This window comes from Hevea brasiliensis, chromosome 15 (genome assembly GCF_030052815.1).
Source record: "Hevea brasiliensis isolate MT/VB/25A 57/8 chromosome 15, ASM3005281v1, whole genome shotgun sequence".
Classification (NCBI taxonomy): Eukaryota; Viridiplantae; Streptophyta; class Magnoliopsida; order Malpighiales; family Euphorbiaceae; genus Hevea; species Hevea brasiliensis.
In genome coordinates this window covers 63,896,609-63,924,562 of record NC_079507.1, presented here as the reverse complement: position 1 = coordinate 63,924,562, position 27,954 = coordinate 63,896,609, and the positions used below count along the sequence as shown (strand labels likewise).

Here is a 27,954-nt window from a genome sequence, read left to right as displayed (position 1 = left end):
TCTTGTTCCAAATCAGATCGGGCACATGTCCAACTTATGCTACTCTGGTATGTTTCTAGAATTAAACTACAGCATCTATCTTGACATTGCTAATATAATGCATATAATGACACACCCACAATCGTCTAGCATATCTGATATCTGATTTTATAAATTTGTGAAGATAGTAGAATGACACTAGCTCGGTTATTCATCACCTGTGCAATAGTTTAGACTTTACACTTGCATTACATCTGCCAAATACAAGATCCTGAACAATCTTTCAACAAGGACATAAAATCAGAGACAAAGGCATACTTAATGTCACCTTTTCAAATAAAAATTATGTGTCAGGAAGGATATCCACAGCTGATATCCTCAATATGATGACCATTGCTAATGAAAGTATTGCAAATCTAATGGTTTTATGTGACTTGTATTTCAATGAGATCCCCCATTAATAACTGAAGACAAATTTCATTTGGGTGAAAAATGACAGCATCGGGCAAAAAATGTAAATTCCACAGGCAAGCTACTTGTCTTACGAAAACTTGAATATACTAGCATCTGCAAAACTGGAGCGGGACTGCAGGATACTTGTCAAGTATGTCTTTCTAGGAACTTCTCTATCAAAACTGAGAATGCAGCAAACCCAGCACAACCAACACATGCTGCTTTCGGACCCCCTGGAAAGAAAAGCAGATACATAACGTAGTGTGCAGAAACAGAATATAAATAAAAAAATGTACAAACAAGTGCTGGATTATAAATTGTCAGTTCAGAAGGACATAACTGGTTTCCTTTTCCATTATGACTCCTAAACACATTAGAGTTTAATGCAGCTAAAGTATGACAAGTTCACAATACAGGTAAGGTTAGAGCAGAATGTAGAGCTTAAAGCTAAGCTTCCATAGCATGTCCCATAATTGGAAAATTGGCAGTTTCTAAAATTCAAGCCACAAATTTCTCTCCAAATTTTTTAGATGTTATGCTTAAAGTGAAATTATAAAAAAGTGTCTCACTTAAATCATGCTTGATATGAGACTGACAACAGAATGCAGGCGGTGACAACAATAAATGATTTCAAGATGACCAAAAAGAATTGCTTTTTGCATGTTAAATTGCTAGTTAGGAGTAAGACTCAAAAGTTTTAATTTTCAAAAGCCAAAGAGATCCACTACAATTTCAATCACCTCTATATACCAGTTCTTTTTAAGGCAAACATATCAACTAATTGGGAAGTTTGAAAATGCCAAAAGGATGATGCAAATAAATTGGTGGTTACTATTGTGATAATACTTGAAATAATTTCAATGCGAACAAAAAGAATTGCTTTTTGCACATTAAATCACCAGTTAGCAAAAGACTCAAGTTTCACAAGCTAAAGAGTTCCACTGCAGATTAATCATCCCTACCCTGGCTCCTTTCACAACTAATTGGTTGATTTAAAGATGCCAAAAATTGAAAAAGCATCCACTTTTAATAGATAGAAATAGGGGTGGCCACTGTCCGGTTCAGAACCGGAACCGAACCGGATTGGTCAAACTCGGACCAAAACGGGTCAAAACCGAAACCGTTATTCAACCGAACCTAAACCGTTTCTCCATGGTTTGGTTCAGGTTCAAGATATTATGAAACGGTTGAACTGTCGGTTCGATTTGGTTTAAAACCATTGATTTAGAACTGAATTGAACCAACGGTTCGATTTAAACCTGCACAGTCACACTGCAGAGCTGTAGGCTAGAGTGGAGCTAGCTTGCGCTGCGCCAGCAGTCCTATACCTCCCCTGCACTCTGCAACTGTCATTCATGGGTCATTTCCTTATTAAAAAAATATTCTAATCATTTTTTATAATTTCAACGGTAAAAATGCAACAGTTTACATTTTTTTTTAATTTCAAACGGTAAAAATTGTTAACGTTATATATATATATATATATATATTTTAAATTTTATTATAAAATTACTCTTTAGTCCCTTAAACAGTAAAAAAAAATTTTTTTAGGGATAATTTTGAAAATAAAAATTTGTAAAAACTCTATAAATACCCCAACTCACCCCTTTAATTCATTTACATAACTCTTAAATTCCCTATACAATTATTCTCAAATCTCTCTTTAATTCTTAATATTCTCTAAATTTCTACATTTTTTTATACACTCATAAAAATTTCTAATACCTCATTATTTTACTCAATAACTCTATTATTTTTTTTTATACTATCATTAAAATTTAATATTTTCTCTATTACTCTATTTTTTTATATCCTCATAAAACTTTCTACTACCTTTATTTTTTTTAATATTCTACACTATTTTTTTTTTATTTTCAAATTTCTAGTATCTTTTTTTTTTTTATATCTTCTACACTTTTTTTTTTAAATTTCTAGTACCTTCTATTTTTGTTATCTTCTACACTATTTTTTATTAATTTTCAAATTCATCATACCATTTTTTTTTTTTGGAGAAAATAACAAGTAGTAGATTTGAAAGTTCATCAAGTAGCAAGGGAAAAGTAAGTTTGGTGAATCAACATACCCAAATCCAAATGAGTTTACTGCAGTTGATCTAGACAACATAATGGAGCAAATTGGTGATGATGATAATGATGCTGAAGTTCAAGAGTTATTCCAACACACTCAAGAAAGCCAAAATCAACAAGCTGAGAAAGACGAGGCCAAAAAAAGCACTCACGTCCGATATTTTCAAAGTCCATTTTACAAAAAAACGAAATTTCGAAAATACATTTGATATAATTTGAAACTACTGTGGCCAAGTTTACAAGTTTAAAATGGAAGGTGTATATGGCATATTCAAGAGGCATTTGGAGCAAAGCATCCGATCAAAATTGAGTATGATAAGTCTCAAATTCAAATATCTAGGTATGCAAATTCTAAATTTCAATATTTATTTCAATATTCTGATTAGAAAAATATAGAGGAATTAGTAAAAATAATTTGTATTAAGCATTTATCATATAATTTTGGTGAAAAACTTGGTTTTATTAATTATTGTCAAAATGCTTTAAATCCTAATGCAAAACGCATTCCTAAAATTACTTTAAAACGCAGTGTTTTTCCTTTGTTTAGAAAAGGAAAAAAAGAATTACAAGAATTTATTTTAAATATGAGTGCATGAGCTTCTATTTATAGTGATATTTGGAGTGATCATTGGCAAATACATTCATATGTGGGTGTAACATGTCATTGGATTATTGATGATTGGATAATACAAAAAAGAATAATTGCATTTCGTGTTTTTGATGAAAGACATATTGCTAATTATATTTATAAGATGATTAAAAATATTTTAGAAGAATATAGATTAGTTTATAAAATTTTTTCAATTGGTTTTGATAATGCTGCTGCAAATTCTTCATCAATTAGTGACCTTAAAAAAATTTGCCAACACAGTTTTGGGAGAAAATTTTTTCATATTAGGTGTGCATGTTATGTTTTAAATTTGTGTGTGCAAGATAGTTTAAGAACCTTTGATGAATTTATTTCTCCTATCAAAAAAGTAATTTCATTTTTATGGGGATATTCCCAAATTATGAAAGAATGGGATAGATTTTATAAAATAAATAATAGAAGACAAAAAAAATTTTCAAGAGATGTTCCCACTCGTTGGAATTCAACATATGAATTAATAAAAAAGTCATTTGGATATAGAGATTTATTGTGCACATTTATTAGCAATAATATGCCACAAGTTCAACTATAGCCACAAAATTGAGATATTTGTACAAAATTTTTGGATATTTTAAAATTTTTTAATAATGCTACATATACATTGAGTAGTGTTTATTATCCTACATCTTATTTATTTATGATTGAATGTCTTAATATTGTTGGTGCATTGCTAGACTATGAAAATGATGTTAATTTAAAAGATTGCATTTCTAATATGAAGAAAAAATGGTTGAATTATTTCAAAAATATTCATCCACTTTATCTTGTTGCTTGTATTTTTTATCCTATATGTAAATTAGATGGTTTAAATGATTATTTGTCTCTTTATCATTTATGTTTTAATCTTGGTGATGAGATTAATTTTGATGTTTATACAGTAATTGTTGAAACTAAAAAATTAATTTTAGATTTATATAGTGAATTTTGTTCTTCTAGCCAACAGTTAGTTTCTCAATTTCAGCCTTCTAATAAAGTTCAGAATGAACCATCCTCTAGAATAAGCATGGGTGATCAAGCTTTATTATAAAGGCAAAAAAGGCCTAGAGGATTCCTTGGTAATAATTCTAAATTTGATATTTATTTAACCACTATTTTCGAGTTTGGTGATAATAATGTAGGTAAAGAATTTCCAGCACTTGATTAGTGGCATCGACACACAAATACTTTCGCTACCCTTGCACGAATTGCTAAACAAATTTTAGCAGCACCAGTTTCCACAGTTACAGTTGAACAAGCTTTTAGTGCAAGGGTTAGTATGTTAGATGAGACACAATCCAAAATGGTTCCTTAATTATTAGAAGCTCAAACATGTTTAGATGATTGGATTAGGGCAGCTTTAAGGCAACAAGAGATCACACACGAAGAAGATAAAGATTTATATGACATAGAAACTGATGAAACAATAACGGAATCAAGCAGTTATGGAAGTGATCAGGGTAAGGGGGTTATCTAACTCTAAATAGAAGGTAAGAGATGAGCTTTGATTCCTCTAAAACCCAAGAGGATACGTAGGCAACTTAATTTCTACAAAATTAAGTTCAAGCCCTTCTTTCTTTTTTTTTTTTTAACTAAAATTAATTTAATAATTTTTTCAAATTAAGCCTACACATTTCTTATTAATTTTTATTACAAACACAAATAATATAATTTTCTTCTTTTCTTATTTTTTTTCCAAATATTTATTTTACTATTTTTTTTCTCCCATTTTTTGATAAACCGCCCTAAACCGTCTCTTGAATCGTTCCAAACCGCCCAACTTTAAATCGCCTATTAAACGGTTTCAAATCGGGGATCGAACCGAAACCGGCGGTTTACAAATCACCCCTCAAACCGTCCCTTAACGGTTCGGTTCAGGTTCGATATTTCTCTAAACCTAAACCAGTGGTTCAAGAACCGTAACTAGCGGTTCCTAAACCATAGCCACCCCTAGATAGAAACGTAATAGACCAAGAAATGCCAAAAGCAATTGGCATTTGAATCTTTGAATGATTTCCTTCTTATATGGTTAGATAAAACAGGTAAGTTAAATTATTGAAGAGTCACCCTTAAAACTGCACCTCTGTTATGTTTTGTATTATGGGCCACACAATCTCATTAAACTTGGTGATTGAATAGGACCTCCATGAAACCATATTTATATAATGTAAAGCAATCAGCCATTAGTTCCATCAACTAATGAATGTGACACAAAAATACAAAATAAGGTTAAACAATGATTATAAGAAAGAATAAGAATAAAGCTCAATGGCTGTGAAAGAAGTCAGTCCTTTTCCACTCTTCAGCAGGTAAAAAAAAATAAAAAAAGGCAAAATATTAGGAGCCTGCCAAAGTATAATATTCTATTTGCTTTCCTCCATTCACCAATTGGTGTGAACTTGACTAGACAAGGAACAAATATACAAACACTGGAAAAACCATTGTATAACAAAGTTAAAGAGTTTTTGCTAATTAGGAAAAAAAAAAGGTAGAATCGAGTCTTAGTTATTCAAGATAAGAACATAATAATTGGAAATGTATCTTCAATGTGACTAACAAAAATAAAGTATATGACTACTAGTCTATTGCCAAACAATGCATGCTACAGAAAAACAAATGGATTCAAAAACAAATCTTTGTAAAACAAGTGGACAAATGGATAGATAGGTTGGTTCCACCTCTCCCCACTTAACCTCCTTTTACAACCCCATCCCAAACACACACAGTTACACACACAGAAAACCTCTTTTTCTTTTATTGGAAAAGCTAGGATGGTATCATTAAGCATGAGTTGAGTTGATAGAAATAAATTGCTGGATCCTATAAGAGAACCCAATATCTGACTAACCATTCTCAAACTGGATATCATCATACGTAGAAAATAGAAAAGGAACAAAGAAAAGTTACCTCTTGCAGACATTGAACCACCAGTTACACACCCCGCAACAACTGTATTTGTAGCATCATGTTTTGCCCGTGCCTTAAAAAAAAAGTTTTAAGTTCCTATAGCAAATATTCATAATCTAAAGCAACATACAATCATAAATTTCTCCTTCTTTCTTTCATTTTTTTTTTTTAATTTACTTATTCTCCAAGATACCTTTTCAACAATACACTCGGCAGCTGAGAAAATCAACCCCATAACAGCAAATGCCTTACAAGAACTCCAACTTCTACGCCCCATTTGCTTTGCAGTATAAATGAACTGCTCCCTTGCAGTCATCTCTTCTTGCATTAATGGATTATCCAACGCACCTAGAAACAGACCCATGAACAACCCAAGCCCACCTCCTACAAACATTTCCAGAACACAAAAACAAACACATCAATTTACCTAAGAAACCCAGGAAAAGAAAAAGAGCAAAAAGGAGATTGTATATTTGCCGAGAACCAAATGGAGAAGCAATTTTAGGAATGTCAAAAGTTAAAATCATTTATTCATGAATATTAGATATAATTAAGACAACAGAAACTTATTTTATCTCCTTCGAAAGTCTTTCATTCTTCCCTCCTTCACTTTCTTTTTCACACACCTTCTAACTCACACATATCAAATTCTATTTATTTCCCAACCACCCAAACCTCAAATAAGGATACCAAACAAAATACTTATAAACCAAATGAGTTCTGCTTCAGTTCTATTTACCTGGAAATAAACAACATTAACCCATTCTATTATTTAAAATTGATAAATAGATAACGTAAGTTTATGTTGCCATAATTGGGAAATAATTAAATTAAAAAATACACCAACTCTCACCAAAGGTTAAAAGAACCAATTGCTTGGATTGAGCAGACTCGATCATTTCAAAAAAAAAAAAAAAACATATTATTCATCTCAATAGGGGAATTGAACACACACACACACACACACACACACACACACACACACATATAAAGGACTTCCAAAAAGGAGAGTACCATAGTCTCACCCATCACTCCACTTGCAACACTGCGAATAGCACAATTGTTCCAGACTTCTTGGGCACCGATCTCTTCCATAGTAGGCATTCTAAAAGGTGGAATCTGAGGCGTCTCAGGCTCAGCTTCTTTTGAGCTTGAAAAGCCATCATTGGATTCAATGCCAGAACTAGTAGCCATTGACAGTCAACTAGTGCACCAAAGTAATAAATCAGAAATCACTAACATGACAAAAAAAAAAAAATCACAATAATGTTTTTGTGAATTTGGGTGCTTCAATGGACGCTTCCTTATACTAGTAGTATTGAAAATTTGCGGGCGATCCACAAATCCAAGCTTTATGAATAAGAGAAACATGTGTTTGAAGCCAAAAAAGCAGACAGAGACAAAGGAAAGTACCGTATCTGTGAGAAGGACTTCAGCCGAAGAGAGAATAGAGATTGGTGAGTTATGATTGAAGCGAAGGCAAGGAAAGAAAGAAAAGCTGATTGGATTCAATGAAAGTACGAAGAGAAGAAGTAGACTGGACAACAACCACAATGGGGCGGCGGCTCAAGGAACAAGCAGCTTCGGTTCAGGGTTTGCGTTTGAACGGAGTTCAATCCAATTGATGATGGGCTCAACTTCAAAAGTAAACCGACGCAGTATTCCGTTAAGGCCAAGTTTTTAGCTTTCCTTAGATAGAAAAAGGATTTAAATAATTTTGGGAAGATTATTTATTTTTCCTGTGATATTAGACGGTTTCTTAATATCTAATTACTTTTTTAATTTTAAATTAATTATGTTATTAAGGTTTTTTTAATAAAAAATTAAAGTAATTAGAATTTTTTTATTAAATGAATAATATATTTTCAGTATTTGCACCAAATTAAGCGAAGCATCAACTTTTTGAAGGTGATGGGCCTTCATATAGCTCAAATTTAAAATTTAATAACACAAATAATAACTTGACCTTCATGAATCAAAGCTAATTGGTATTATAAATTTTAATAATGATATATTAAATTTTATTTAATTTGTGAAATAATTTTTTTATTTAATTAACTCCAATTGATCGGTACACTGGTTTAATACAGTGGCCATTTTCTTCGAGGCGGGCTCTGGCGTTTTAAACCTCTTGTCTTGTGCGCTGTGCTAGGGTTTAAGCTATCAGCTTCAGAACTAACACGAATAGGAGTAAGAACAAATAAATATGGCGAGGAGGCCGACATTGGCCGGGATGGAAGTTCCGATCATCGGAAGCGATTCCGTCAAATGGGTCGAGCTCTCCGTCGCCGTCGATGGTGATTCTTCTACAACGTACCCCACTCCATCATTGCCTTTGGCCCCTATAACTGATGATTGCGCCTCCTGCTCCGTAATTGGAGATCCCCCTCTTTATGTTATTTGGTCCGTTAGTTTTCTCTTTCCTCTCCAATTCAAATTCCACTGAGAGCAACCAATTGAAACTTCAATCGACTAATATATAATGCCCCGTTCTTAATTGCAACAGGAGGATTCACAAGAACCTGCCTCGAGCTATTGAATTACTTGAGCTCTCTGCTAATAAAGAATTTCCCAGAATTGGGCTCCGTATCGCCTTCCCAGATGCCCTTTGCCCTTTTGCTTATATCTGCAAGAACGAGGTCAGTCCTTGTCTATTATTATGTATTTTGTTTTAGAAATTTTGGACACGAAGTATTTATTTGTAATGGAAATGCAGATAGGTTCGCCTGCAAACCCCTATTTGCTCTACACATTGACCATCTCAGGAGTTGCTTATGTTTTCAAGCTAAGGAATGTTTCTGGTTACACTTCCTGCACTGCTTTTCCGCGAAATGAGGTTATAGTGTTTAATTTACAGAGTTATTTAAATAATTCAACAATAACTAGTGTAGCAGCGACACCTGGATGCCTTGTTGTCGGAAAAAATGATGGGTCTGTTGCTTGTTTCCAACTTGGCTCGCTTGACCAAACTGCTCCCGGTATGTTGCTACTTGTATGACTGTTAGCATGTTTTCTTCTGCTGTCTCATGGTCCCTGTTTTCTTTTTCTTCTTCCTCTTTAATTTAAATGCAATTGCACACTTATCCAAGATGTTCATTGACTCTGTGGCTTGGGAAGCTGTATTGGGTTTGGGCTCTCAGCTCCATAAGACAAGTTCATATAACGATAATAACATCAGTGAATTTCTTTTCATTTGGGCAATTAGTTTGCTGCTGCCTTGTCTACTGGTTTTCCTGGTTTAGGGGTGGTAAATGGAGAGAGATTATTTAGTCAAACCATCTTAAGTAATGGATGAAAAGAAATGCTAGCATTTATGAGAATCAGGCTTTGTCTTGTGGGATAAGATGATTTTCTTCACTTGTTTCGGGGCTTATAACATGGGGGCTTTTCGAGAAATGTCATTTGAGTGTTATTCAGCTTGATTGGAGGGCACCACTTGTTTAGTTGCTGTTTGTACTGTTCTTTTTCTATTGTTTTTGTTTTTATTTTTTATTTTCTTTTGTTTTTGGAAGATATCTTATAGTACATGTTATATTCCCCCTTCACTGGCCAATAAATTTTCTTTTCATATGGAAAAGCATATTTCAGTTGCTGTATTTTAGCTCTTTGACAATGTAATATGGGACTCTACCATGTTTTGCTTCTGCCTTTTACCAGGAAATTCTTTTGGTTAGATTTGCTTCTCTTGTGGATAATGCTTTTTCCTTTTTTTTTGGCTCTTAGGTTTTGTGTACGAGCTGCGGAATGATTTGGGCATCAGTCGTTTGTGGGGATTCGTGTCAAGGTGCTCATTATTTTTAATAAACTGTTCAGTAATATAAGAAAGTTTTTACACTGTGTAACCTTGTATTCATTCCTATAGACTATTCTTTAGCGGGCAATACATGGCCCTAAAATAATTTTTAAGAATAGCCTTTTGAAGAGTTCTGAAGCAACTAATTTAACAAATAGTTCTGAAAAATGAAATCTGGGAAGATTCTTGATTTGGTGCTTCTCAACTCTCACCATAGTTTTAAATGGAGTTTGTATAAAGTGCACAATGCTAAAGATTGATATTCATAGCTCTAGCACAATGCTAATGATTTATAGTCATAGCTCTTATAGCTCTTAATCTTTCTGTTAATAAAAATAAAAATAAAGCAAATGTATTGGAAGGGGAGGCCTTAGATGACGTGGAGGAAATTAGTATCAAAAGATTTACAAGTTTTGGATATTGATGTATACCTGATGTCTAACAAAGTTGAATGGTGAAAAAGGATCCATATAGCAGATCTCAACTAGTTTGGGATTAAGGCTTAATTGTTGTTGCATTGGACTTTTGCTCTTTTTTTTTCCCCTTTTAATGACCAGCAAAAGGAGTTTCTAGATTCTGAACAAATTGTCAAAAAAAGTGTGTAGATGTAGTAATTTTAATTTAAATTTTGCTAAGAAAATCTGAAACACTTGAATGTTACTGTCATGGTGGTTATGTAATTGGAAATTGTCATAACTCTGTTGTTATTTATTTTGTCTTCTTTATTCCAATGTGATTGAAATACCTTTTTCCTAAACATGCTATGCAGGGTTCAGATGTTAGGCTCTGTGCAGGATTTGGTAATACAGCAATTGCATGGGCTAAAGCTATTGTTTGGACTTCATTCTGATGGGACTTTGCAAGTATGGGATTTGTCATATCGTGGCAAGATCTTAAGTCACACCATGAGCATTCCAAATTCAGAAGGCAATACCTATCACTTTTGCTTTTTGTAGTTTCTAAATCTGTACTGATAATTTGATTATTTTTTTAATCATAAAGCGTAGCTTCTGATTTGTTCTTCGTAATATCTTTTCAAAATTTCAACGAAATGGTCTTGTTACCTTAATATGCACCCTGTCAATATGCTTTGGAAGTGGAAGTGGTCCTTCATTTCAATTTCATTATCCAGGCTGATTCAAAAACTTAGGAGGGAAAAGTCATGTAACAATGCCACTTGCTTAATTTCATCTAAGGGAGTGTGTTTGTGATTAGTACTACTATAGTGTATACAAGTATTTGTTCCTTTGAAGATGGGGGATTTAGATTTTGTGAATTTGTTAATCTCATTATATTTTATTTTTCCTTCTATGTTTTACTTTCAGGTGCAACATTGCGAAGGTTATGGGTGGGTGAAGCTACTAAGGATTCAAGCTTAATTCCTTTGGCTGTGTTGTACAGACGTACTGTGGTATCTATCTTTGAAACTAAGTTATGATGCTTGAATTGTTTTTTAAAGCACAAAGTATGTTATGGCTCTTATTTATCCTTTTCAGCTGTTCTCTTGCATGTTTGTGTATGCTGGAGTTCTTAATTGCTGATATTTTCCTCTTGGGGATGGGGGGATTCTCTTGTCAAGTTTAAGTTTCTTACACTAACCTTTAGATTGGGAGAACAAGAACCCAGTGCATTTATACATGCTTGGGTTTTGGTTGGCTATTGCTCAGTAATAATGTTACTAATTAGTAACTCTCTAAAATTTTTTGTTTTTAGTAATTAATACCCTGTTTCTTAAAATTTCAACAACTCAACTAAATTTTAATCTGAATCTAGTTTGCCTGGACTATTTGGAATTGTGGATCCTTTTTCTCCAATCCATTAGGTTCAGAGCTCAGAGTTACATTTGTAAAGAGGTCTAGCAATGCTAAGTCCTTCATAACTGCTTTGCCTGCATCTTCCTAGTTTACCTCTCATCTTCATCACTTCTCTAACTTGGTTATGCTCAGTCTTACATACTGGTGCATCTGCTGGTCTATGCTGGAAATGGCTAACCATCTCAATTGCTTCTATGTCAGAGATGTCAACATCTAGGAAATTCAAAATTTTAAGGAGACAGCATTGGGTATTAATCAATCTCAATTGTCAAATTCTATAATTTTTTTGATAAAAGGTGGAATTTATTAACAAGTAACAAGAAAAGAAGGAATAATTCTGCAGTCATGTTGGATGTCAGATAGGGACACCTCTGTAAAAGTTCCTAGACAGAAATCCATAGAGAAGCAGAAAAACAAATTTACAGCTCAATTATTGGGGATGCAATATTTGGTTCTTAAAGTTCTAGCATTTGTCTCATCCAGGTAGCTCAGTTGTCAAATACAGCTGAATCTATATACTTTATGGTTCGTCTCCCTTCCTAGTACAGTATTATTGCTTGAACTATGATATGATGGAAATAATAGCAGTGGTATTAGTAGTATTAGTTACCAAATTGCAGTAGATATTGAAGGTGATGTTTCTATGTCAAATTTATAACTTTGTTTCACTTTTCAGTAATTGATCATAAAACTGCCTCTCTCTCTCTCTCTTTTTTTTTTTTTTGGTTTTTTTGCATGTTTTAGTTCCATGTTTTGTGGTAGTACTGATTAATTTCTTGGCTGTACTTTGAAGGATGTTAGCATGGAGATGATCTACGTTTGTAAGATTCGCTGTAGTTTGGGGGACAAAATCAGTTTGTCAGTAGAGTCTACAATTCAAAATATTCTGTTGGAGGAGGTTACTGATTGCTGTTCTGATTGTTTTTATGGTTTAAATTTACTCGAGACAAAGTTTCATTGATTGCATGCTCTCTGCTGATGCTCTGATTTTCAGGGGGAATGCATTGATGTCAAACTTACTTCAGAGAAAATATGGATATTGAGGGATAGTGGATTATCGGTTCATAATTTGTTGCATACAAATAACAATGTGTAAGTTTAATCCTTGAATTAATTTTTATTATATTTGTGAAGCGTATTCTCTTGTTACTATGTTGGACCATGTGCATATTATTTTTCACTTCATTTGTCCTTGGAACTTTATGCTTCAAAGTCCTTGCTTCTTATTTTTCATGCTGTTTGGTCATTCTGAAACCTTTTTCCCCTCATAATATTGGCCATTTAAATCACTTTAAGCATTTGTAATTACTATATAATATGGTTCTTCTTATTGTTCCATAACGTATTGAAATTTAAGCCCTTTGATGCTTTGTTTACTATTACATTAGGATTTCCGAAGGCATGCCAACACATTGCTGTATGTTTGTCATGCTAATTATGCACTCTGACACAAGGAGAGTAATGGTTAGCAAAGGAGGAGGAGGAGGAGGAGAAGAAGAAGGGGAGGGAGAGAGGAGGGCGGGGGTGTGTATTGTGTACCTTGAAAGAGGGAGGCAGCGCTATATGGATTTCCAGATCCTTTTTTTTTTTTCAAATTAACTTGTGGAAGAGGACCAGGTAATGGGGTTGGCACAAGCTATTGATGGAGAGTGGAATCAGAGGATGTGTTTTGGATATTGATGCGGAATTGGTTTCAAATAGAGATGAATGGCGAAAAAGGATTCACATAGCCAACTCCAACAAGTTTGAGATTAAGGCTTTTTATTGTTGTTGTTTTTGGTTTAGAATTTCCTTCTAAAACCCTAACGTGTGATTGCGGTGTTCATTTTTTTAGAACCCTAATGCATGGTGGGCTTTCATTTAGGTTTGTGTTTGGATTGTCACTTTTAGCCCTGCATATAAATAAAAGCAATAATTTTGAGCACAAAGTTATTTCAAAGTTTATTTCTTTTTTGGACCATCATCACTATTGTCAGTTCTTTTTATAAACTTTTTATAATAATTTAACAATTTTGTATGTCAATCCATTAATAAAATATGATCTTTATAAATATTATTGTCATAAACTATATCTTTGAAATTTATTTTTTTTCCTATTATAAATTGTTGTACTTTTATCTACAAGTTTATTAAGTTAAACTTTTAGTTTAATGTTGATTTGACTAATTTTTATAATTATAGAAAGAGAAAAAATCAAGATAGTGGTGGCTGATTCAGTCTGATTTGTTTTGATTCTGTGGCAATTAAAACCCTATACTGACACGCACACACACACTCGCAAATACATTATTGCTTGTGGTACTGGCAGCTGATTTAGTTAGGCAACCACTCCTCTCTTTATCTCTCTCTGTGTGTATTATGTACGTATAAGCTGAATTTTTTTTTCCATGTCAGGGAAGAAATGCACTGCTATGCTTTGCAGGAAGAATTTGTTGCTGAACAACTCTTTCAAAGTCCTGAACTTTCTTCAGATGATCTTCTTTGGATTATCCATTCAATATTCTCACATACGAAGGTGATGTTCCTATTTCTTTTATACTTCTGTTTAAAAATTGCTCTCTTTTGATGAAGTCATGTGTTGGGACTTTGGTATTCTGTTCTACTACTGGTGTTGTAGATGCTGCAGTGCACCACTTCAGTTTGTGGAACTACAATATTAAGTATTGAAAGGGAGAAAAAGAGTTGTAGTGAGTTGGGTTCTCTTTTCTTATGCCTAATATTAGAACATTTTCTAGTTTTTCACGAAAAAAGATAATGGGAAGGCATCCGTTTTTTCTTTTTCTGTGCACTTCTTTTTATCCTGTAGAGCCCAACATGATCATTTGGGACATCAACCTGCCCAATGGATGTAAATTTTATAAGATTGGCCCTGAAAATAAAATTTTGAGAATATGATGATCATCCAAAAATTTGAGGCAGATAGTCCACTAAAATGCATTATTCAGCTCTAGGAAAAGGAACTATTAGGGATTGGTTGAAATTACTATTGATAGTTATCTTTAAATGAAGGAATTCTTTTTAAATGTTTTAAATTTTTGTAATGAGCAAAATTTTAGATAAGCTTTTCATTTTGAGAATCGGTAGACCGTAGATGAAATGTAATGTAGAATTTTTTATGCACCTTGTGTACGGTAGGTCTTAGGCACTTTTACTAAAATACTTTATTTTTCTTGTAAAGAAAACCTCCATTATGAATATAGCTATTTATTCCAGATTCAGCAGACTCTTCTTGTTTTGCCTCTTTTTTTTTTTTTTTGTTGCAAACTTCCATAAGACTAAAACTGTATTTAGAATTGTTGCCATAACTATGGTCCATGTGTAAGTGCTTTTGAATTGAATTGTCATTCTACATGATTTTGTCTGACCTGTCTTTTGCAAGTTCGTTTATGACTCAATGGCTTATGCTGCTTTTGGTGTTATGTCACTCATGTGTAAGGTGTTCTTGTCAAATATTTGTTGCTTACAATGCTTTTTTGACTGAAATTTTTACAGGATCATGTGGTGCCATTTATCTCTTCTATATTTTCACATAGGCTGCTTCACCATGGGGTTCATCACAGTACTATTTTGCGTGCGACATTCATGGATTACAATAAGCACTGGACTGACACTGAATTCCAGTCCTTGACTGTTGGTGGATTGAAGAAAGAAATTCATTCCCTAATTTACCATGAGGTGTTTCTTTCGGCAACATTATGTTTAAAATTTTGGCTCTTCCTTTCTTTAGTGATAGGAGAATTTGAAGGTTGTAAGCAGGACTGATATTCTATATGTCTGGTCAGGGTGTAAGTGAAAGTCCAATGTCAATATTTTGTTCCTGGAAGCATTTCTGCACACGCTATTTCCATAATTGGTGCAAGCACAATTCACCGTGTGGCTTTTTAGTTCAATCCTCTGCAAGTGTTATTGGTTTGGTCAGAAAGAGTTCAGTAACTTTATTTCGTGATATGGAAAAAATTGAGTTGCTTATTGATGGTATGATTTACATTTCTATTATTTGAAGTGTACGAAATATACTTTCAATTTATGAGCATCCTTTTTTACTGTTTCTTGCATTTTTTGCTGTTCTAATAGGTTCTTCTGATGAGCTTCTTGATCCAATCAGCTTTGGATTGGATTTATACAATGATGAATCTGAACGTGAGATTCTTATGGAAGTGCTCAGATGCATTATTAGTGTCAACCAACAATTGGGAAAAACCGCTTCTGCTATATTTTATGAATCACTTGTTGGCACATCAATTATCTCATCTGAAGAAATTATTCCTCGCTTACTGAAGATTCTGGAAACCGGATGCAGTTCATTGGTGTCATCATTTCATGTATCAGATCTTGGAGGTGATTTTGCTTTGGAGAAGGAACTGGCAGATCACAGAAATCTAAGGAAATTCTCTATTAATTTGTTATTTTCTCTTCATGCCTTGTCCAAAAAAGCTGATTCATGGGGCAAAATTTTGGATGTCATTGAAAGCTATCTACAATTTCTTGTACCCCGGAAGGTCATGCAAAAATTAGATGCTGGAATGTCATTTAATATCAATGCTTCAATTTTGGTCCAAGCTGCTTCCCCAATTGCAAAGTCGATGTTTGATTCTGCATTTGACATTCTTCTATTTGTGAGCTATCTTCTCAATATCAGTGGACAGGTAAGCTTTTTCCTTCCTTTTTTGTGACCTTGTATTTTGATTTTTGATTGAAAATTGAAATTCTCTCTTCTTCCTCCCTCCCCTCACCCCTCTCTCTTTCTTTCTATTCTCATTTGTGGTGCATATAAGGCCTGAGAGGGTATTGGCCAACTTGTTCTATGTCTTCAACTTTGATATTCTTGTTGTACTATATTATCTTAGCATAATCCAAAGTGAAGTGTTGGAACTGTTGGCAATGGGCTTTCTGTGTCTTCAAATTTTCACTCTTCAGAAATCTTAATGATTAGGAGATAGGGGAATCTTGCTTTTTTCCTTGATATCCTTAATATAGTTTGCAGTTGCTTTATATAGTTTTGATTTTGAATATTTCTAGGGTGTTTACTTGCAATCATCATATACTTGTCTATGTTTGTTTCCATGCCTACAACCAGCAATTGGAGTTAATCCTATACTGGACTTGGACACTGGACAGTGATTAGACAAAAAATTCTGACTTTATCTGGAACTTTAGCCTGTCTTAGGATAGTTGGCATTATCATCTGGTGGTGTACGTCTGCAAAACTGGAAGTGAGTTTCAGATATAATCTATTTCCAAATTGCTTTATTTTTTTGTTGCATCTGGAATTTTTTTTGGAGTGTTTTTGAGCAGCATTACTTGCGTAATTCAAGGGACTTGAAAGGGGAAATGAGGCAAAAATTAGTGTTGTCCTGTTGTGTGATGTTTTATAATAATTTCTTGTATTTGGCCAGATTAGGGTTTTGCATTTAGGCTAATAACTCTAACCCTAGGTTTCCAAAATGGATATTTCATGATTTCTCCTGTAACTGTGCAAAATATGCAGATTCATCATGCCCCTATATTTAATTGGGTTTGTTATGAATTTTTGGTTTAAAATACACTGAAATTTTTTTAGTTGGCTTATTATGTGTATTGTGTTGCCACATTCTCAATTTTTAGTTTTCCTTCTAGCAGTTATGAGCATCAAAGTACATAAGAACAAATTGTATAATTCACGACTCAATTCACATTGTTCTTCCTGTTACTTTGTAGTGCTGTATGGTTATTGTGCATGTATGGGAGATACTTAACATTGTCGAGATGAGTTATTGAATTTGAGATTAAAATCTTATTGCACTTTTCCATGCAGATAAATATGTCATCTGATGATATATCCAGAATACAACTGGAATTGATTCCAATGATTCAGGACATTGTTTTTGGGTGGCTGATAATTCATTTCCTTTGCACCACACCATCTGAATCTCCAGCAATTGAAGATTTCAGTTCCCAACTCTCACTGTTGCAAATTGGTAGGTTGGTGGGATAATGTTCTACTGAATGTTATATTGTCAGCCGGTTCTTCTTGTTTGCTAGAGGCAGACTAACTTTACTATGTTATTACTTAAGTTAAAATCTTAGTTTATACACATTGTTATTTATTTTGAAGTCATATACCAAATTGCTATTGCTAGTCCATTTTTTTTTTCTGATGGATAGGGAAATACCATCCATGGTTCTATAATTATGTGTCAGTTATTAGCTAATTAAAATGGCTGTAAGACTAAAATTCATCATATTTCTGGTTGTGAAAACTGAACTACATGGCTACGGTAGTTTTGGGAGTAAAAATACTTAAGCCATTGTTTTTGTCTTCTTTCATCTTTCATGTTTTTCCATTCCAGCCAGACAAATACTGTGTCATTACTGTAATGCTAGTTTATCTTTGAAAGTTACTGAAATTGACATTGTATTAGCTAAATAGTTCCCCTTTTTGTGTTCCCTAAATCAGATGGCAGCACTGATAAAAGATCATGGAATGAGAGACTGGGCAAATGTGATTTTCCATTGGCTTTTATACTTTTGCTAAATATTCAAATCTCATTTGGCGACCCAGATCAACGTTCTCCACAATATCTCCCAAATCCACAAGACATTATTGGTTCAGTGCGAGACTTTACAAGCTGGATTATTTGGGGCAAATCTGGAGAAGAATCTAATTTATTCTTAAAACGTTCAACTGAAATTGCATTGATCCTCCTTAGACATAGCCAGTATGATGCTGTTGAGGTTATTTATGTGCATCCTGTTCCCTACTATGAGTAATTTCCATTAACATTCGAGGGAGTGTAGCTGAAATTATTTCCCCTTTATTTTCTCTATCTTTGATTTTTCAGTACCTTCTAACTATTGTGGAGGCCAATTCACAAAGGGAGAAAATATTTAGAAGTATTCAAGATACTGGCGGTGATTGGTGTGTACTTCAACATCTTTTGGGATGTTGCCTTCTTGCTCAGGCGCGTTATGGCTTCCATGGAATGTTGAAAGAGAGGAAAGTTTGTAAAGCTATTCGCTGTTTTTTCAGGTACATACTATAAACATTTGTTCAACTCAGAAGTGCCCGAACTGGTTGTGCCATCTGCACCACTGTATATATATTCATGTTAGTTGGTGTTTTAATTTTGTGAGGGAACTCTGAATTGCAGAGAACTAGAACTAGTGAAAAATTAAGAGTTAGTAATGGAATGAAAATATTTTACCACCTTCCCAAAATGTTATGCAGTAATATTATTGTGTCAGTGGATCTCTGGTCGATAATGTTTCTTTCCATTTTTTCTATGTTTGTCAGATACTATTTCATTTTTTGTCCTGTTAACCAGGGAGTAATTATCCATTCCATCCATAAGATTAATTGTTGAATCTGTGCATTTGCTATTCAGAGCAAATGTTATGTGAGGTTTAATAGTTGTTGTTATTGTGCTATTCAGAGCTTCATCTGGGCAAGGAGCTTCTCAAGCTTTGCAGGATTTGTCTTATGATGCAGGATTGCCGTATCTTGGTTTTGGTGAATTTTTTGGATGTAAAATCTTAATTTTTCTCAGAATATATAGCTAAATGATGGTTTTACTTATTCACCTTTTCTATATAATTTTTGTACAGATGGTTGTGTAGCATCGGCTGCATGGAAGCTTCATTACTATCAATGGGCAATGCAGATATTTGAGCAATATGGCATTAGTGAAGGTGCTTACCAATTTGCACTAGCTGCACTTGAGCAAGTAGATGAAGCTCTTAGTCAGAAAGATGATTCTGGTGGGAGAGATGTGCTCAATGAATCAGCCACTGCCATCAAAGGACGACTTTGGGCGAATGTCTTCAAGTTTACCTTAGATCTTAATCATTTATCCGATGCATATTGTGCCATACTTTCTAATCCAGATGAGGAGAGCAAGTACATCTGCTTGAGGCGTTTCATAATAGTTCTCTATGAGCGTGGAGGGATGAAGGTTTTTGCCAAATCACTGGGATTCCTCTTTGTTTGTTTCATACCAACGTTCTTGCTTAAATGTCTGCCTTTATAAAGTTGCAAAACAAGTGTAGCATTCAATGCCATTTTAAACAACAGTTAGGAAATGTTGACACTATATTTTAAGGTAGCATAACTGTTGTTCTAAGGTGTCAAAATTAATTCAATTTGCTACATTTCATAAATTAGGCTGAAAGATTTTAGTTGTCATTAATTTGGCTTATTAAGTCATCTGCATGTCTTTTATCTTTTAAACTCTATTAGAGCATGAGTTGAGGTACATGCTATAATGTGAACTAAGTAACCAAAACAGTAAATAATAGCAACTAATTTGTGGTTTCTGATGAGTGTGTAAAGATATATGCTGCCTTTACTAGGACCATGAAACTACTAATTTCTATCAACATTTTACTTGTTTTGGAAACTTTACTCAATTATGTACACTGCAGATACTTTGTGGTGGTCAAATTCCCTTCATAGGATTAGCAGAGAAGATTGAGCAAGAGCTTGCCTGGAAGGTATGCTGCTCAGGAGAAAATAAGCTTTGCAGCCTGTTATATATATATATATATATATATATTTTTTTTTTTATGCTATAATATTTTGAAAATTTTCTTTATTGAAATATTTAGGCAGAGCGTTCAGATATCTTGACGAAGCCAAACCCATATAAGTTGCTCTATGCATTTGAAATGCATCGGCATAATTGGCGAAGGGCAGCAAGTTACATATACCAATATTCAACTCGCTTGAGAACAGAATTAGTTTTGAAAGATCACCAGCATGTATCACTGGTGCTGCAAGAGAGGCTGAATGCGCTTTCTGCTGCTATCAACGCACTGCATCTTGTTCGTCCTGCATGTGCTTGGATTGATCCCCTGCTTGAGGGAAATTCTCTTCAGATTGAGTGTTATCCTAGTAAAAAGGCCAAAAAAACAGTCAAGGAACAGCGTAAATATTGCAACAAAAAATTTTGTTTATTTATTGATCTATTCTTTTATATTTGCATCTCTAATAGTTCTGATAACTCATTATAGTTTGCATCCTTGGGAACAAACAACTTTGATCGTGAAATTTGGAGCTATTAATCCCTCTCTCTCTCTCTCTCTCTCTCTCTCACTCTACCCCTTTTTTCAAATAATTTTTTGCAGTGTCATATTGTTGAGCCAATAGCGCATGAATACATGCATGCAAACATGTGCTTGCCATACTGATTGAAACAATGATACATTTTACTTGTGTTGCAGTAGTGGGCGATGATGTTCAGCCTCAAAGGCTGCAGTTTTACATTGATGTTGAGAAAATTGAAAATGAATTTGTGCTAACTTCAGCGGAATATTTGCTGTCATTAGCAAATGTCAAATGGGCATCCACTGGTAAATCCTTTTTTCTTTTCCTTTTAGTAATAAAGGTAATTTTCATTGTATAATTTCATCGTTGGGTAAACATCATGAATAATCTAATTTCTTGGTCATTTTAAAGACCAAATGAAATTTTCTGAAATGCTCCTACATATTTTTATCCTTAGTAATGGCTTAAGTCGACAAAGTGTTAATCCCAAAGCCAAGCTGATTTTTGTAACTTTGTTAATGGATATATTTTCTTCTGCAACGTTTAAATCATGATTTAGTTGAATTAGAAGTTTGAGTGTTTACTTTTGTTTTTAAATTATTTTTGTTGTTTTCACCCTCTGAATAATTCATATCATCATATGCTTTCCTTTTTTAATATATTTTTATATTGTTTTTCAGGAAAAGACAATGCTCCGTCAGATTTGGTTGATCTTTTGGTCCAAAATAACTTATATGATATGGCATTTACAGTTCTTTTAAAATTTTGGAAGGGCTCCGGGTTGAAGAGGTGTGGTGCTCATACTTTCAGTTGCATCATATAATTCTGCTGTTGGTGTGAATGATTCCTTTGGAATATTGCGAATGTGACTTGGTCCTTCCTTTGCCTAGGGAATTGGAAAAAGTTTTCTCAGCTATGTCATTGAAATGCTGTTCAAATAAAATAGGCTCCTCATCGGCAGGGTAAGATAAGTATTGTCTTTCTTATTCTGTTGCACTCCTTTTCTGTTATTTTCTCCCTTTTATCCTGAATTGCTTTAAACTTGGTATTGTGTTGTAGACTTGTATCCTGTATGACGTTGGTATTAACTATATGATTTGTGGCTTTCAGAAATGATTTGAGGATGCGTGGTCTTTTGTTGACATCCTCAACGGAAGATATGGTTGTTCATGGTTCGCCTGATACAGGCCCTATGCCACAGCAGTCTAGAGGGAATACCCAATGGGAAACTCTTGAGCTTTATCTTGTATTTACCTTCTGCACTTTGTTTTCTTTCCCTTTTTGCCATTCTGAGTTCTCAAATAGATTGCTCTTCTCCTTTATTTGAAATTGAAGTAACTGGAAAAGAAGTGCCTTGACAAAATATAATGTGCCTTAGAGTCGGGATTTATGGCATATGTGTTTTTTGTGATCTCTTTCTCAGTTTGCTAGCTGGTAATGGGGTTGCTGCATTAGTAATCTGCTAATATCTAGCAACTGCTGCCAATTTGAGCATGGTTGCTAACAGAAGCTGGGATTGTAGTTTTCCTCTGTCACTTCTTTTATTGCCCTCTTCTATCTCATATGCTTTTTGTTGATATATTTCAAGTAAGGTGTGAGGTAGTGCAGAGATTTTACCTGACAAAGAATACAGAAATGATATCATGACCAGATCTTTGTATTTGATAATTTTACTTACGGCATCTATAAGAGGCACACAGTGTGTTAGGATGGTTTTGTTGACATGCATGCTACCTGTGTGAGTGTGGGGCTGGTAAGTTAGTTATCTCCTTGTAAAGAGTTGTGGGTATTTTTGGGGGACAACATGATCATTTAAAGGAGAATTGTGGGTTTAGATGGGGTTGTGACCACCCCCCCACCCCAACCGAAAAAAAAAAAAAAATCCTTTTGCTTCCTCTTATTATTTTTGTTCAGTTTGCATGGAACGTGTTGGAAGACTGTTGATTGGAAGTGCTGTTAAACTTTGTCATGCTAGATATTTTCCTATTGTGGATGCTTTTGATTCTGTGGATTTTGTTGATTTTCTTTCTTGCAAAAAATCTCTCTACTGGGTTGCACCCCCAAGGTGTCATCAGTATTTCTTTCCTCAATAGGGATAAAAAAGTGCTTATCAACTTTGACTCTGGATGACAAAAAATATTGAAAGCCATTTGAATGCCCTGAATAAAATGCTATAAACTTATCCAGAATTAATAAAATTTATGACTAACTAATGGAAGAAATGCCCATAGGGTGGAAATTATCAGTAGAACTCATTCTTTTATTTGCAAATATTTGTCAATATCAAAAGGAAAAAAAGGTGCAAAAATATTGTCCCATAACTTCACATAGCATCTCTACAGAAACTTTGGTTGAGTAATAAAAATGGATTAGGTTCCATTCAGTGTGCCAAATTGTTCCAAACAGCTAACAAAGCATCACAAATGTTTTTCATGTTCATCATTTTGGGCATCTTAGAGATTTTTTCCTCCTATTTTTGCTTGGTTCACATTTTAGTTTAACCCTGATAAAGACTTGATACTGTGTACTCCCTTTATCTCCTTAATTAATCTCTCTCAAGGAATAACACGTCTTTACTGCAGGAAAAATATAAAGCTTTTCATACTGGATTGCCAGCAACTGTTGCTGAAACACTTCTTCGTACAGATCCTCAGACTGAATTACCTTTATGGCTAGTACATATGTTCAAGGTAATTTCTGTAGTAATAAATGGGATATCTAAATGTTTTTACTTTCTATCATTAAGCTGCTTTTAGTTTCATTATAAATTTGATATATGAACTGATATTTTGCAAATATAGAATTGAATATCTAGCTTTTCAAATTCTGTTCAATTTAATCCTTCTGTTAAGATAATATTTTCTATTTTAGCATCTTCATTTTTCATTGGAATATCTTTTTAGGTTCTGTGTCTTTAAATAAACAACCTTTTAATCTTGCTTTACATGAAATAAAGAAATAATGGGGATTAAAAGATTGTTTCATTTGAAAGTGAGGGATTAAAGAGCTAGATATTAATGAAAGGACTAAAGTTTAGTGGATTTGAAAAGCCATGAACCATATTATTCATTTTGGTAAAAGGAAGGCCCAAGTGTATATTTTTCCAAATGTGTACGCTCTGTATATACAATCTGTTAAAAGCATACGCAGGGCCATGTTCCTCAAATATTTCAACGTCAAACTTGCCGTCAGTATGATTGTATTTCCCTGCATTTATAGGCTTGATTACAGGATTTTCACTGTTTAAGCCTAACTTTTGTGATTTTATCTGAGTTGTTTTTAGAAAAGATTTTGATAATTTCTTAAATGATATTAATATATTTTCTTCTTGGGGAATATTATGAAGCTTTTTTTTTTTCAGTTAATAGAATTAAATTAAGGAGTGATTCAAGGTCCTTGTTGATCTTAGTAGTTCATCATATGGTGAATAATAGTGCTAATGATTTGTTGCCAAAACGTGGCCTAAAAGATACTTTTTCCTGAATGGAGTTTCATGTGTTGAAGTAGAGAATTTCATTCTCACTTGTACTCTCATTGTGAAGTGGCTTAGGATGTTGGGAGTTGTCATTTGATATATAAGGAGAGTTGACATGTCTTAATATGGAAAGGTTTTGGTGGGAGAAAGAATGCCAAACTACTTTAAAATTGCTCCTTTTATTTTTAGATTGACATGGAAGATTTGGAAGGAGAAGAGTGCTAAAACTTTTATAAATAAGAAAAAATTAGTTTATGTTGGGATAAGGCTGGTTTTCCTAGCTTCTTTATGGTCTCTTGCCATCAGATTTTTAAAAATAGGGCATTATGTAAAGACTTAATTGGTCCTCCTTTCTAAAGTTTTATGGTTTCACTAGAGCTTTCTATCCCCCTTCTTTGTTATTTTCTAATATGCATAGATAAATATATGGCTTGTTACAATTGAACTGCACATTGTTCATTGTTGTGTCACAATAGAAAGTCATGCTGAAGTGTGTTAATTGCATTTTCATGGGTTGGCAGGACTTTCGAAGGGATAGAACATGGGGAATGACTGGCCAAGTATCGAATCCTGCATCTTTGTTCAGACTATATGTTGATTATGGTCGATTTACGGAAGCTACAAATTTGCTGCTCGAGTATTTGGAATCGTTTGCGTCAGTGGTAAATGGCAACCTTTTCCATCTCACGAGCATATTAAAACTTGTAATGAGAGAAATATTGGTTGTTACACTGTTAGATTTAGAAAACTTGTTTGTTATAGAGTTGTTATGCATCACATGGGTATTGAGGCTGTTCTTCTCACTCAGGATGGGGAGCTTTTGGACTTTTTTAGTGTTAGATTATTTAGTACTTCAATTCTGAGATGACAATGGGATACTTGCAGATTTCTAGAGCAGGTGATCTTTCATCCCAAAAATGATGAATACTGGTCATAAGCTTTGGAAATGCTGTCTGGGCTGCATAATGGTTTTTCTGTGCAATTGCACTCAATTGTGCTTGCTTTTGCACTATCCACCTTTTTACCCTATATTTCCTCTGTAAACTAGCCAATATTTTCTTTCTTAGAAAATGTAAAGCAGCTAACGTCTTAATTCTTTGAAAACACCTATTAATCCACCCTGCTGGCTATTTACATCACCAATCTTCTGCAGAGACCATCGGAGCTGATACTTCGGAAAAGGCCATTTGCAGCATGGTTCCCATACTCGACAATAGAGCGTCTTTGGTGCCAACTTGATGAATTGATCAATTTGGGCCACATGGTGGATCAATGTGATAAGCTTAAAAAACTATTGCATGGAGCTTTGCTAAACCATCTGAAGCTTGTAAGTAATATTTCGGTTAAAACAAGTCCTTGAGGTTTGCCTATAATACATATTAAATTATGCATGTAATACTAATTTTTTTTTTATTAATGTAACAATTGGCTTTTTGTAAAATTTTATTGTTCAGTTTGCATTGTAAATATTTTTTAAAACATCTACTACTATCCATATCATATTTGGCTAATATCAATTGCTAAACTAGAGATATCAATGTTGTCATTGCAATAAAAATTATATAGAATGGTAATTTTTGAAAAATATTTTCTTGGTTTGTAAGAGCGGGCAAACCTCAAGGACTAAAATATAGTTTACCCTATTATTGATCAGCTTACCATTTTCTTGAACCGAACTGTCCACCTCTTCTATGCATTGTTCTCAGCTAAAGGTGGACTCCAATGATGCAATTTTTTTCTGCTGCCTGTTAAGAAATGTTGTGGAAACCTTAAAAATTAATGGTTTTCATGTGTTTTTCTCAGCTAAAGGTGGACTCGGATGATGCATTATCTTCTGCTGCCTGTTGAAAAAGTGTTGTGGCAACCTTCAAAATCAACAATGAAGATGGTGAAACTGAGGATTAATCTGGATAGTTAACAGCTGATGATTCACTTTTGTTAAGTGTATAGCTTAGCATCGGTTTGCTTTCGTTACATGGCAATTTTAACAGGAGTAAAGCTGCAATTCCGAAGTCAAATATCCATACATATACATATAGCTGAGCGCCTATCATTGAAAAAAGAGTAAAAATGGAGGGACACTCACTGATCAAAGGAAAGAAGAAATATTTTTGCCTATGTTCTGTAATGTTGTGGCAAACGTCTGCCAATTGTGCGGGCCTGAAATTGACAAGCAGAAACATTTTTGCTTGCTACCGGCTCGAGTATAATAGAGGGAGAGTTGGTAGGGATAAGTGTACAGAGTATAGACCATTCAAGCAGTGTACCTGATGTCTCAAAGTGTTGAACCCTAGGTTATCTCTTATCCCCTCCACTTGTATGTTACATTGTGAATTCTATGTTTTTGTATGCTTTACTGAATATATGTAGTTATTAATTTGAATTATTTGGGTTTAATATAACTGGATCTTGATTCCAATTTACTGGGGAATTATGCACAAATGGTTTCCTCCATTTTGCTTTTATTACTTGGTGATATTTTTGACGAGGCTTTCTATTTAGATAAAATCTGAGATCCAAAGTATTGGTCTTTAATTGTTTTTCTTTCTGCTTAAATAAATTCTAACTGCAGATAGGTACTAGGTGATCTTTGAATTGTTAAAACCAGGTTACTATCCTCCATCCCTTTTGACCGCAGGCCAAATCCTATTGACAAAAACAAAAACAATATTGTTAGTTGATAAGTTAGAAGGCTTTGTCTGTTCTTGATTGTTGCTATGTGCATATCAGCAATCAGACTAAACAAGAAAATCTCAGTTGTACTGAAACAAGACAATCATGCAACAACAAAATGTCCTACTTTCTTATATTATATATCAACCCATGTCTCAATTAATTATTTATTCCTATTAAAATAAATAAAGAAAACTCTTTAAACAAATATGTTTGCCGGCTGAATTATTTATTCCTCCTTTATTAGATACTAGAAGAAAATAGCAAATCAAAGAGCATGATTTTGGATCTTAGATTTGAGTCTTTGAATACAATTTCAATGTGTTACAAATTAATGGGATTAAGATTAAAACAAATTTTTTGAAGGAAGAAAATCACAATTTATACAGAAAACACCAAATTGGTTATTTTTGATGAACAAGATGGCAGAAATGATATGAAAGCTGGTTTGGTTTCCTTGAAAAGTCCAGTGATGCTAAGGATTTTAGAACACCAATACAAGCAAACTTTTGCCTACAACTATTAACACATAATCACATCTGAAGCCGACTTACATAGCTATCCTGTAAGTGAAAGACTTGCTCGCTGGGGAGCAGAAGCCCTGCAATGAAGCCAAGTCCCACATTAGTATTGAATGGTTTGTGCGTTGTTTCAGCTTCCATGCTTCTGTTTGGATCAAGAGAATTATTTAATAGCTAAAATTTTCTATGCATGATAAACAAAAATATATTTAGTTTGATCCTCTATGTCTCGTCGGCTTGCATTTGTCTTGTTTAGCAAAAATTCATCATTTTAATATAATTTTTTCTATATGAAAATCATATAATACTGAATCAAATGTACAAGAATTTGCTTTCAAAATAAATAAAAAAATAAATCCTTAGAAATCAACTAAAATAATTTTTTTTTTTCCTTTACATATGCTTTAATATAAATATTATTAACAGCAAGAGATAATGTGAAACAAAAATTAAAGTTAAAACTAGAAGAATATTTCAAATTATAGAAAGAATTTATAATCAATATATTACATCATCAACTTTACAATTTTTATAAAATTCTTTATTTTTGAGTCAACAGAAATATAAAATTCTTGCTGGCAACATGGCCTTCTATAAACTCTATA

General features: G+C 33.7%; 2 protein-coding genes across 5 annotated transcripts; one reads left to right on the top strand and one right to left on the bottom strand.

Annotated features, from left to right (window-relative positions):
• Positions 1 to 126: 126 nt before the first annotated feature.
• On the bottom strand, positions 127 to 7,757 carry LOC110670347 (mitochondrial import inner membrane translocase subunit TIM22-4). 2 transcript variants are annotated; one of them, XM_021832374.2, is made up of 5 exons: positions 7,465 to 7,757; positions 7,077 to 7,286; positions 6,245 to 6,435; positions 6,052 to 6,124; positions 127 to 665 (listed from the first exon to the last, which is right to left on the bottom strand). In XM_021832374.2, the coding sequence occupies exons 2-5, from the start codon at positions 7,243 to 7,245 to the stop codon at positions 580 to 582; spliced, it is 519 nt and encodes a 172-aa protein (XP_021688066.2). In that variant the 5' UTR covers positions 7,246 to 7,286; positions 7,465 to 7,757; the 3' UTR covers positions 127 to 579. The 2 variants fall into 2 exon arrangements, with proteins under 2 accessions (XP_021688066.2, XP_021688068.2); XM_021832376.2 differs by having other exon boundaries at positions 7,077 to 7,234.
• A 363-nt stretch (positions 7,758 to 8,120) lies between these two features.
• Positions 8,121 to 26,578, top strand: LOC110670305 (nuclear pore complex protein NUP160). 3 transcript variants are annotated; one of them, XM_058136983.1, is made up of 27 exons: positions 8,121 to 8,454; positions 8,558 to 8,690; positions 8,768 to 9,029; positions 9,775 to 9,835; positions 10,614 to 10,771; positions 11,170 to 11,255; positions 12,452 to 12,556; positions 12,653 to 12,750; positions 14,053 to 14,173; positions 15,151 to 15,333; positions 15,441 to 15,633; positions 15,733 to 16,304; positions 17,453 to 17,615; positions 18,095 to 18,372; positions 18,480 to 18,667; positions 19,071 to 19,147; positions 19,243 to 19,589; positions 20,059 to 20,127; positions 20,242 to 20,560; positions 20,860 to 20,985; positions 21,361 to 21,469; positions 21,571 to 21,642; positions 21,791 to 21,926; positions 23,263 to 23,370; positions 24,677 to 24,817; positions 25,309 to 25,482; positions 25,959 to 26,578. In XM_058136983.1, exons 1-27 carry the CDS (start codon positions 8,258 to 8,260, stop codon positions 26,001 to 26,003), a joined length of 4,521 nt encoding a protein of 1,506 aa, XP_057992966.1. In that variant the 5' UTR covers positions 8,121 to 8,257; the 3' UTR covers positions 26,004 to 26,578. The 3 variants fall into 3 exon arrangements, with proteins under 3 accessions (XP_057992966.1, XP_021687997.2, XP_021687998.2); XM_021832305.2 differs by having other exon boundaries at positions 19,071 to 19,162; positions 20,857 to 20,985; XM_021832306.2 differs by having other exon boundaries at positions 8,122 to 8,454; positions 20,857 to 20,985.
• Positions 26,579 to 27,954: the final 1,376 nt, after the last annotated feature.

Bases quoted from the DNA above. Each gene is read 5' to 3' on its own strand.
- LOC110670347 (XM_021832374.2), bottom strand. From the start codon at position 7,245: ATGGCTACTAGTTCTGGCATTGAATCCAATGATGGCTTTTCAAGCTCA. The intron at 6,125-6,244 runs GTATCTTGGAGA...TTTTTTTTTAAG, and splicing joins CCGAGTGTATTGTTGAAAAG to GCACGGGCAAAACATGATGC. The intron at 666-6,051 runs GTAACTTTTCTT...TTTTCTTTCCAG, and splicing joins TGGTTCAATGTCTGCAAGAG to GGGGTCCGAAAGCAGCATGT.
- LOC110670305 (XM_021832305.2), top strand. From the start codon at position 8,258: ATGGCGAGGAGGCCGACATTGGCCGGGATGGAAGTTCCGATCATCGGA. The intron at 14,174-15,150 runs GTGATGTTCCTA...AAATTTTTACAG, and splicing joins CAATATTCTCACATACGAAG to GATCATGTGGTGCCATTTAT. The intron at 15,334-15,440 runs GTGTTTCTTTCG...ATGTCTGGTCAG, and splicing joins ATTCCCTAATTTACCATGAG to GGTGTAAGTGAAAGTCCAAT.